Source organism: Dermochelys coriacea, chromosome 8, assembly GCF_009764565.3.
Source record: "Dermochelys coriacea isolate rDerCor1 chromosome 8, rDerCor1.pri.v4, whole genome shotgun sequence".
In the NCBI taxonomy this organism is placed as follows: Eukaryota; Metazoa; Chordata; order Testudines; family Dermochelyidae; genus Dermochelys; species Dermochelys coriacea.
In genome coordinates this window covers 35,986,581-35,997,761 of record NC_050075.1, presented here as the reverse complement: position 1 = coordinate 35,997,761, position 11,181 = coordinate 35,986,581, and the positions used below count along the sequence as shown (strand labels likewise).

General features: G+C 50.0%; 1 protein-coding gene across 1 annotated transcript; it reads left to right on the top strand.

The window, feature by feature from the left end:
* Positions 1–1,728: 1,728 nt before the first annotated feature.
* On the top strand, positions 1,729–3,368 carry LOC122461257. The gene is made up of 2 exons (XM_043520214.1): positions 1,729–2,134; positions 2,699–3,368. The coding sequence occupies exons 1-2, from the start codon at positions 1,729–1,731 to the stop codon at positions 3,217–3,219; spliced, it is 927 nt and encodes a 308-aa protein (XP_043376149.1). The 3' UTR covers positions 3,220–3,368.
* The last annotated feature ends 7,813 nt before the right edge of the window (positions 3,369–11,181 follow it).

The following is an 11,181-nucleotide window of genomic DNA, read 5'->3' as shown; positions in this document are numbered from 1 at the left end:
CATAGGTAGCTAGTTGCAGGTATAAGCAGGTTGTGCTGTTCACACAGCTGTAAATGTCCACTTGTGCATGCTGCTCCAGGGCCTGGAATGTGCCAGCCTGCCCACTGAGGTGCAATTTGGCCCTTTAGTAGGGTCGAGCTAGCATTGCTGTGCAGGGATGGGAATTGGAGCAGTGCAGCTAAAATTGTGGACAAAGGTCAGAGCTTGGTGAGAATGCTGGGTGAAGGAAAATCCTGTTGCCTAAGGAGAAATGCATGTTTCACACTTGAGTTGACCTTGCAATGAAAGCTTGGTGCTCATTCAATCTGAAACTCATAGAGACAGGCAAATACCCAGCCCTGCCCATGTCCAGCTTTTTACCAGACATGGGCAGGACTGGGTATTTGCCTGTCTCTATGAGTTTCAGACTGAATGAGCACCAAGCTTTCATTGCAAGGTCAACTCAATGTGAAACGGCACACACATTTCTCCTTCGGCACTGGGATTTTCCTTCACCCGGCATTCTCACCAAGCTTGTTGTCTATCTTGTCTATTTTGGCTGTAAACTCTAGAACAGGAACTATGTTTGTACAGCACCTAGCACAATGGGTCCATGATCTTGGCTGACCTCTCTAGGTGCTGGGGGTAATACAGATAATGCAGGTGCAGTGTATGATATACAATAAGATAAAGCCTGCTGTATGGTGTAGTTTTAGTTTCTGTTGATTTTGAATTTTAAAGCACTGCTGGAATAAATTAAGCTCTTCTCTCCCCACAAAAGGTTGTTGTGTTTTATCTGGATTTGCCTTTGGGGTCTGATGAAATCTCAGGGCTGCTGTTCAATTGCTGATGAATGCAAACTCAGCAGACTTGGCATCTTTCTAGACAGAGACGTGGTACAAAGGCCACTGAGATCAGCCATTGCCATCAACGGGCTGTACCACCCATCGGGACAGAGCTGCGGGAACCTGTCTTAGGGGAGCAAGTGTTACAAAGGTAGCCCCTTTTTGGTTAGCACGCTGTCCTGATTTTATTTGAATGCATTAGCTGAGCCAGATGAACCCCTGACTGCAATGGGGTTACCACAGATATGAACTTGGCCCATATTTCATAAGTGTTTGCTGAATGCTTTGGACAAGTAGTGTTCAGCTTAGGAGTTGTTACAAGCTGTTTGCCTTGACTAGTCTTTGCCTGCTCTACACTAGGAGTTGAGATCGAATTTAGCAGCGTTAAATCAATTTAACCCTGTACCCATCCACACGACTAAGCCCTTTTTTTCGACTTAAAGGGCTCTTAAAATCTATTTCATTACTCCACCCCCGACAAGGGGATTAGCGCTGAAATCGGCCTTGCTGGGTCGAATTTGGGGTACTGTGGACACAATTAGATGGTATTGGCCTCCGTGAGCTATCCCAGAGTGCTCCATTGTGACCGCTCTGGACAGCACTCTCAACTCAGATGCACTGTCCAGGTAGACAGAAAAAGGCCTGCGAACTTTTGAATTTCAATTTCCTGATTGGCCAGCATGGCAAGCTGCAGATGACCTTGCAGAGCTCATCAGCAGAGGTGACCATGCAGAGCTCATCAGCAGAGGTGACCATGATGGAGTCCCAGAATCGCAAAAGAGCTCCAGCATGGACTGAACGGGAGGTACAGGATCTGATCGCTGTATGGGGAGAGGAATCCGTGCTATCAGAACTACATTCCAGTTTTCAAAATGCCAAAACATTTGTCAAAATCTCCCAGGGCATGAAGGACAGAGGCCATAATAGGGACCCAAAGCAGTGCCGTGTGAAACTTAAGGAGCTGAGGCAAGTCTACCAGAAAACCAGAGAGGCGAACGGCCGCTCCGGGTCAGAGCCCAAAACATGCCGCTTCTATGATGAGCTGCATGCCATTTTAGGGGGTTCAGCCACCACTACCCCAGCCATGTTGTTTGACTCCTTCAATGGAGATGGAGGCAACACGGAAGCAAGTTTTGGGGACAAGGAAGAAGATGATAATGATGAGGTTGTAGATAGCTCACAGCAAGCAAGCGGAGAAACTGGTTTTCCTGAAAGCCAGGAACTGTTTCTCACCCTGGACCTGGAGCCAGTACCCCCCAAACCCACCCAAGGCTGCCTCCCAGACCCGCCAGGTGGAGAAGGGACCTCTGGTGAGTGTACCTTTTAAAATACTAAATATGGTTTAAAAGCAAGCATGTTTAATGATTAATTTGCCCTGGCATTCATGGCTCTCCTGGATGTACTCCCAAAGCCTTTGCAAAAGGTTTCTGGGGAGGGCAGCCTTATTTCATCCACCATGGTAGGAAACTTTACCACTCCAGGTCAGTAGCACGTACTCAGGAATCATTGTAGAACAAAGCATTGCAGTGTATGTTTGCTGGCGTTCAAACAACATCTGTTCTTTATCTCTCTGTGTTATCCTCAGGAGAGTGATATCATTCATGGTCACCTGGTTGAAATAGGGTGCTTTTCTTAAGGGGATATTCAGATGGGCTGTTTGCCTGTGGCTGAACAGAAATGTTCCCCGCTGTTAGCCACGGGGAAGGGGGAGGGGCTAGCCATGCGCTGGGGGGAGGCAAAATGCGACCTTGGAATGAAAGCACATGTGCTATGTATGTAATGTTAACAGCAAGGTTTACCATGAAAGAGTGTACCCATTGTTCTTTAAAATGTGTCTTTTTAAATACCACTGTCCCTTTTTTTTTCTCCACCAGCTGCATGTGATTCAAGGATCACAGGATCGTCTCCTTCCCAGAGGCTAGCGAAGATTAGAAGGTGGAAAAAATGCACTCGCGATGAAATGTTCTCTGAGCTCATGCTGTCCTCCCACACTGACAGAGCACAGATGAATCCATGGAGGCAGACAATGTCAGAGTGCAGGAAAGCACAAAATGACCAGGAGGAAAGGTGGTGGGCTGAAGAGAGTAAGTGGCGAGCTGAAGAGAGGGCTGACGCTGAAAGGTGGTGGCAGCGTGATGAGAGGAGGCAGGATTCAATGCTGAGGCTGCTGGAGGATCAAACTTATATGCTCCAGCGTATGGTTGAGCTGCAGGAAAGGCAGCAGGAGCACAGACCGCCGCTACAGCCCCTGTGTAACCAACCGCCCTCCTCCCCAAGTTCCGTAGCCTCCTCACCCAGACACCCAAGAACGCGGTGGAGGGGCCTCCGGCCACCCAGCCATTCCACCCCAGAGAATTGCCCAAGCAACAGAAGGCTGGCATTCAATAAGTTTTAAAGTTTTAAACTTTTAAAGTGGTGTGTGGCCTTGTCCTTCCCTCCTCCGCCATCCCTCCTGGTGCTTCTCTCCTCCACCACCCCTCCTGGGCTACCTTGGTAGTTATCCCCCTATTTGTGTGATGAATTAATAAAGAATGCATGAATGTGAGGCAACAATGACTTTATTTTCTCTGCAAGCGGTGATCGAAGGGAGGAGGGGAGGGCGGTTAGCTTACAGGGAAGTAGAGTGAACCAACGGGCGGGGGGTTTCATCAAGGAGAAACAAACAGAACTTTCACACCGTAGCCTGGCCAGTCATGAAACTGGTTTTCAAAGCTTCTCTGATGCGCACCGTGCCCTCCTATGCTCTTTTAACCACCCTGGTGTCTGGCTGTGCCTAACAAGCAGTCAGGCGATTTGCCTCAACCTCCCACCCCACCATAAATGTCTCCCCCTTACTCTCACAGATATTGTGGAGCGCACAGCAAGCAGTAATAACAGTGGGAATATTAGTTGCGCTGAGGTCTAACCGAGTCAGTAAACTGCGCCAGCGCGCTTTTAAATGTCCAAATGCACATTCTACCACCATTCTGCACTTGCTCAGCCTGTAGCTGAATAGCTCCTGACTACTGTCCAGGCTGCCTGTCTATGGCTTCATGAGCCATGGTATTAAGGGGTACGCTGGGTCCCCAAGGATAACTATAGGCATTTCAACATCCCCAATGGTTATTTTCTGGTCTGGGAATAAAGTCCCTTCCTGCAGCTTTTGAAATAGACCAGTTTCTGAAGATGTGAGCGTCGTTTACCTTTCCCGGCCATCCCACGTTGATGTTGGTGAAATGTCCCTTGTGATCCACCAGTGCTTGCAGCAATATTGAAAAGTACCCCTTGCGGTTTATGTACTCGCCAGCTTGGTGCTCCGGTGCCAAGATAGGGATATGGGTTCCGTCTATGGCCCCACCGCAGTTAGGGAATCCAATTATGACCTGCACATTTCCCAGGCTCACTACCCTTGATATCAGCAGATCTTTGATTGCGTTGGCTACTTGCATCACAGCAGCCCCCACAGTAGATTTGCCCACTCCAAATTGATTCCTGACTCAGCAGTAGCTGTCTGGCGTTGCAAGCTTCCACACGGCTATGGCCACTCGCTTCTCAACTGTGAGGGCTGCTCTCATCTTGGTATTATTGTGCCTCAGGGCAGGGGAAAGCAAGTCACAAAGTTCCATGAAAGTGCCCTTACGCATGCGAAAGTTTCGCAGCCACTGGGAATCGTCCCAGACCTGCAACTCAATGTGGTCCCACCAGTCTGTGCTTGTTTTCCGAGCCCAGAATCGGCGTTTCACTGCATGAACCTGCCCCATTAGCACCGTGATGCCCACATTGCCAGGGCCTGTGCTTTGAGAGACATCTGTGTCCATGTCCTCATCACCCTCGTCACCACGCTGATGTCGCCTACTCGCCTGGTTTCGCTTTGCCAGGTTCTAGTGCTGCATATACTGCTGGATAATGCGCGTGGTGTTTAATGTGCTCCTAATTGCCAAAATGATCTGAACGGGCTCCATGCTTGCCATGGTATGGCGTCTGCACAGAAAAAAGGCGCGGAACAATTGTCTGCCGTTGCCCTGATGGATAGGGAGGGGTGACTGATGACATGGTTTACAGGGTTGGCTTACAAGGAATTAAAATCAACACAGGGGGTGGCTTTGCAAGAAACTGAATGGCCTCCTCAAGGATAGAACTCAAAACTGGGTTTTGCAGGCCGTTGATTTCACAGTGGGAGGGAGGAGAAAATGAATACAAAAGAAATCTGGTCTATTTCTTGTTTTGAGCTACTTCATCTATCTTTATACATCTTGCTGGCAGCAGACTGTGCAGTATGACCTCTAGCCATCATCATCTCCTGGGTGCTCGGCAGAAGACGGTGCAGTATGACTGTTGGCTACCATCTTCTGCTGGCTGCTGATTAAAAGACAGTACACTGCCGGTAGGACTCAATCGCTATGAGATGAAACTTAAAAGGGAAATGACTTGGCTGAGTCACTCACATGGTTGCCCAGGCGCCCCTGACCTCATTGAGGTTGGTTAAAAGAACACCCAGGACTATGTCAATGACAGCTACAGGTCATACTGCACTGTCTGCTGCCAAAAGGCAATAAACTGCTGCTGTGTAGCAATGCAGTACCACGTCTGCCAGCACCCAGGAGACATATGGTGACGGTTAGCTGAGCGGGCTCCATGCTTGCCGTGGTACAGTGTCTGCACAGGTGACTCAAGAAAAAAGGCACAAAACGATTGTCTGCCCTTGCTTTCACGGAAGGAGGGAGGGAAGGGGGGGGCCTGACAATATGTACCCAGAACCACCTGCGACAATGTTTTAGCCCCATCAGGCACTGAGATTTCTACCCAGAATTCAAATGGGCGACAGAGACTGCAGGAACTGTGAGATAGTTACCCACAGTGCAACGCTCTGGAAGTAGACGGTTGCCTCGGTACTGTGGACACACTCCGCTGACTACATGCACTTAGAGCATTTGTGTGGGGATACACACAATCGACTGTATAAAAATGCTTTCTACAAAACCGACTTCTATAAATTCGACGTAATTTTGTAGTGTAGACATACTCTCTGATTATTATTCCAAGTGTGGCTGGCAACCTACAATTGTTCCAACTCTGATTGGGTGACTAAGGCCCTGATTCAGCAAACCTAACTTTAAGAACTTGCAAAATGTGGTTGCAGGCAAAGGGAGTAAACATGTGCTTAAAATCAGGCATGTTCTTAAGCAGCTTCCTGAATGAGGGCCAGAGTCAAGCGGAATAAGGAATAAAGACTAGCAAATCAGACTCTCCTGGTGCGCTTTCTGAAGAATCCAACTCGTGAAAACTTTGTGGATGTCTGAACTGTTTCACAATTAACCCCCTCTCCCAGGGCAGCTGGGTGAATAACTGTGATTCAGAAGTGATGCAAATCACAGTAAACAGAAACCAGCACACTAATTCACCAAAATATTTGGAGTCCAGTTTTTTCCTGTTCATTCAGCTCTGCTGATCACCCCGACCTCCCTGTCCAATAGTCAGCCAGCTTGTGGCCCTGTCTCTTGGCTCCCTCTTCACACTGGCAGCTGATTATCTGAATTCACCAAACAAATGTGATGTTTCTCTTTGGATAATTGGGATCCTACAGTACTGGGAAGAGAATAACAGGAGAAGAAACTATCCGATATCGGTGAAGCATAGGGTGGGACAAACTCTTAACTAGTACTAAGCTGATAACTAGGCATTTTTGCCTTTTCATCTATTTCAGAGAATGCTGTTAAAGGGGCGAAGGGCTGCTAATACAGCTAGTCTTGTTTCTGCATCTTGTTTCTGCATTTCCTGAATGATACTGTTTGTTTTGCTGCTGCTCCTCCTGCTGCTGCCACTCACTTGGCTCCGGCTTCCCCTAGACAGAGATTGCTGCTTTGCTAATAAGCCGCAGAGTGACTTTCTCTGTCTGGTGCTGGCCATCAGATTCCAGGGAGTCTCCAGGGTCACATGGTCAGCTGACTCTCTGAGCCCAAGAGTCCAGTTTCTGCCAAGAGAAACGGAAAAATCTGGTGCAGCAGGGCCTGGAAAAAACAGCAAGACGAGTGTCTAGTTAACCCTTCCCTGGCCTGTCTGCTCTCCTTCCACACTTGAAAGCCAAAGGACTTTGCTTTTCTAGCCCTTTTCTAGCCCTAAAATTCAGATGCTTTGCCCCACCTCTGTGACAGTCCCTAAAAGCTGGGTTTAATGTAAGATTTCCATTGTTTCCAGGGAGCGAGTATTCCCAAAATATTTTAGCACATTCCCTGCCTAGATCCCAGAAGGGCAAAGGGCAGGGATATGAAAAATCATTTTTAAAAAGCAATTCTGCTGCAGCTTTTCTGACCCCCTATAAGATAACAGTTCGCATTTCCCCTGAGCCCAGGGCAAAGATCTTATCTGACACCAACTGATCTGCGTATCCCTGGTGTAAATCCTGGAGTCTTGCATTGTGTGGCATGATGGGAAAAGCTAAAGGGCAGCTGCAGCGCTGCAGAACGCAGCAGCTGCACTATCTGGCTACCGCAGGGGCCAGAAATGCAGAGAGCATTTCCAAGGCTATCTGTGAAGGTGAAATGGTCTGGAAAGATCCGGGATACCATGTGGTAGGATACTTAGTAGGGTTTCTTTCTGGTATTTGCATAGAGCTGCTGGGCTGGAGAGAGGGCGGTGTGGTCTGAATGCCTTGCTATGAGTACGCACATGTACATTTCCATTGTTTCCAGGGAGCGAGTATTCCCAAAATATTTTAGCACATTCCCTGCCTAGATCCCAGAAGGGCAAAGGGCAGGGATGTGAAAAATCATTTTTAAAAAGCAATTCTGCTGCAGCTTTTCTGACCCCCTATAAGATAACAGTTCGCATTTCCCCTGAGCCCAGGGCAAAGATCTTATCTGACACCAACTGATCTGCGTATCCCTGGTGTAAATCCTGGAGTCTTGCATTTGTGTGGCGTGATGGGAAAAGCTAAAGGACGGCTGCAGTGCTGCAGAACGCAGCAGCTGCACTATCTAGCTACCGCAGGGGCCAGAAATGCAGAGAGCATTTCCAAGGCTATCTGTGAAGGTGAAATGGTCTGGAAAGATCGCGGGATACCATGTGGTAGGATACTTAGCAGGGTTTCTTTCTGGTGTTTGCACAGAGCTGCTGGGCTGGAGAGAGGGCGGTGTGCTCTGAATGCCTTGCTATGAGTACGCACATGTACATTTCTGTTTAATACATGCCATAATGAGACACAAGATATTATTAGCCTGCAGTCATGCCCCCCTCAGGCTATGATCGCTACAACTCTTGCAAGCCAGGCTGGGACAAGCCTTGTCAATGCTAGGAGAACCCCTAGAAACACCCCAGAAAGTGGAGTTAGTGATTCAGTAGCGAGACTCCAGTATGAGTCAGTATTGAACCAAGTCACCCGAGGGGCTTTCCTTTGGGCATGCAATGAAACTGACCGCTTGCCTCTACTGAGCATCTCATTGCATTTTTCATGGCCTGGCCAGTGCCAAGGTAGATAATTGCACTGGTAACCAGTGATGACCTACGTTCCTCCTACAATTTCAACCTCTTATGGTATTTTCCACTTCCTGTCACAAACTGGCGCCTCATTGTTATTAAGCCCATGACCCCAGTATTTGAATGCCTCCTGACCACTAATGGATTTAGCATACCCCACACGCTTCCCTGGGAGGCAGGGAAATACAATGCCCATTTAACAGAGCCACAGGGTAGAGTAAATGGTCACACAGGAAGTCTAGGGAAGAGCTAGGAATAGAGGATAGGTTTCTTGAGTCCGTTCCGTGTGCCTTGTAATAACATTGGAGAACTCGATGTTTCTAGCACTAAAGTGGCTATAATGGGCTGCGTGTGAACTGCTGTCTGGGAGAGGCTAGCCCCCAGCCCTGCCCCTTCCACCCGAAGCCCTGCCCCTTCTATACCCCCGGAACCCAGAGCTCCCCACCCCGGCCACCAGTCCCCACCCCAGGCTGGCTAGTGCCTGCAGCCCCACCAGCCCCAGAGTGCCCGGAGGGAAAGCATGCGGCAGTGCCACTATAGCCTCCCCGTCCCTGGAGCGCCAGGAGGGAGAGTGTGTGGCACCTCCATAGCCCCAGGACGGGGGGTAGCGTGGCCCCTGCCCCTGAAGCCCAGTGGCACTGCTGAAGCGGGGCCCTGGGGGTGGAGAGTGGGCATGGCCACGCCTGGCTGTTTGGGAGGCACAGCCACACCCAGCCTCCCCTACCCGCCGCCCATGGTGGCTATGTATTAAGAGTACTATTGACAGATGTGCTGCAGCTGGTGTTCCAGCCATGTGCACATGGACTGACTTCCTGGCGGTTATTCCAAAGTCTTCCCCCTGCAATCTGTGCTCCTCCTTCCAAGTTACACGCAGGTTGGAGGGTCATTCTAGTGGGGTCCTATGGGTAGTGGGTAATGGAGGCTGGAGGAGGCTAAGCCTCCCCAAACCTCCACTAATGCTCCCCGCCGTAGCCCCAGGGCCAGGCCACAGTGGGGATCAGAGCTCTTCCAGGCAGCCTGGGCTTAAGCCTAATTGGACAGGTGGGCCTCAGGGCTCCTCTGGGCACCAGCTGGCCAGCAAGAGCAGGGGATGGAAGGGGCTGAATGGGGCTGGGTCCTCAGACAGAAGAAGCAGGGCAGGGGGCTAGCCTCCCTCATGGGGGATGCACGCGCCGCCCATATGTGGTCCCCACTATACCATCCTCCCTACTGCTAGTTTCTTCCTTCTATCAAGTGGCAGCTCTTAATGCAAATGAGAACACCCCAGCACATCAGTTATTGCCTCTCTCGCTGATCTCTGTTCGAAGGCCATGCGAAACAAACGGGCCCACCAGCATGCCCTAAAAGTCAGCAAATCACAGCTGTACCAGACCACAGGTAGAAGGGCATTCGGGAACCCCTTGCAGCACCCGCTCCAGTCTATCAAGAGGGATTTCTGCTCACTACAGATGTGGTATATATCATGAGCAGAGAGGTGATCTCTCAGGCAGGACGGTTTCAGGGCAAATCATAATGAATCATCATTTCTGGGAGGTTTTCTTGGGAGAGAGCTGTGCCGGAGGAATGAACTGTCCCTCTAATACAGGTAACACTGGATAACAGTCACCCCCCACCAGTCCTTGGTCTTAATGCTGCCACATCTGTGACCTGAGTTTGAGCCTTGTTCCCTGGCCCACAGAACTTCAAAAGATAAGGAGGCAGATGCCCAGTCCTGGAGAAAAGGGAGTAGCTTGTGGTGCTCACTGGATCCTTGCCTGTCCCCTTAAATAATAATGGGCATAAATTCTATACGTACAACCCTGTCATCTCAGCTAGAGCTTGGTGGCTGCAGCCATGGTGCATGGTGAACCTGAACCCAGGAGTTCAGGGAGGCACTTGGAGGATCACTGGCGTTGGTGCAGGCAGCTCAGGGCTATGTGCACTTGCCAACGGAGATCAGTATGATCATCCCCATTTTACAGATGGGGAAAACTGAGGCACAGAGTGGGGCTGTGACTTGTCCAAGATAAGGGCAGCGGAAGGACCAGGACTAAAACCCAGCTCTCCTGAAATCAGGGAAGTGCTCAAACCACTAGGTGACTGCACTTGGATGCTTGGTCGTGACCATGTGCAGTGGCGCTTCTGGCAGGGGCTTGGGCTTTGCCAGGTGGATTGAGGGCAAGAAGCAATAGAATGACCAGTGGGCATGTGTACACAGTGCATTGCTAGAGCCAGCCCTGTCACTGACCTGGAAGAGTGTCTGCCCTGGGACTGCCCTGCTACCATGTCAGCGTCCTGATCACCCAGCCTCTCAGGTGGGATGAGCACCTTCCAGTGCCATAGACAACACGATTCCAACCCCATCCTCCTGATTGGCCTTCTGACTAGCCTTTGGAGAACTCTCCCCTCTCACCAAACTCTTCTCGGCGCTAGTATCCCTCCTCCTCCTGGCTGGGCTGCGACTGCATTGTGTTACCCTCATACCAGGCACAAGGAAGCCTCCTCTCCCCGCTCTTCAGGGATGACAACTAAAGTGAAGATGAGCGTTATGATCTAAGTGGTGGTGTTAGGTGTATGTACACGGCACCAGTCACTTGAATGGCTCAGCATGGAGTATATATTTAGGAGAGGTGTATAAACATGGACCGGAATCTGTGCTGGCAATCCCGGAGTTCCGCCACTTATGCTTATTTACATATTTATTAAGCCACCTGGTTCTCCACAGCCGTGTAATGATGCTTTTCACTGCAGCAAAACAAAGGTCTGGCAGCCGGCTTCCAGGAGCCCAGTATGGCAGAACCGTGAGGACACTTACACTGATACGGCAACAGGAGGCAGCTAGAAATTAGCTGCCCTAGAAATTAACCACAAAAAATGCCCCTTCCTGGGCAGATCCCTGTTAACGCCCTCCTCTCCCCTCACTCAC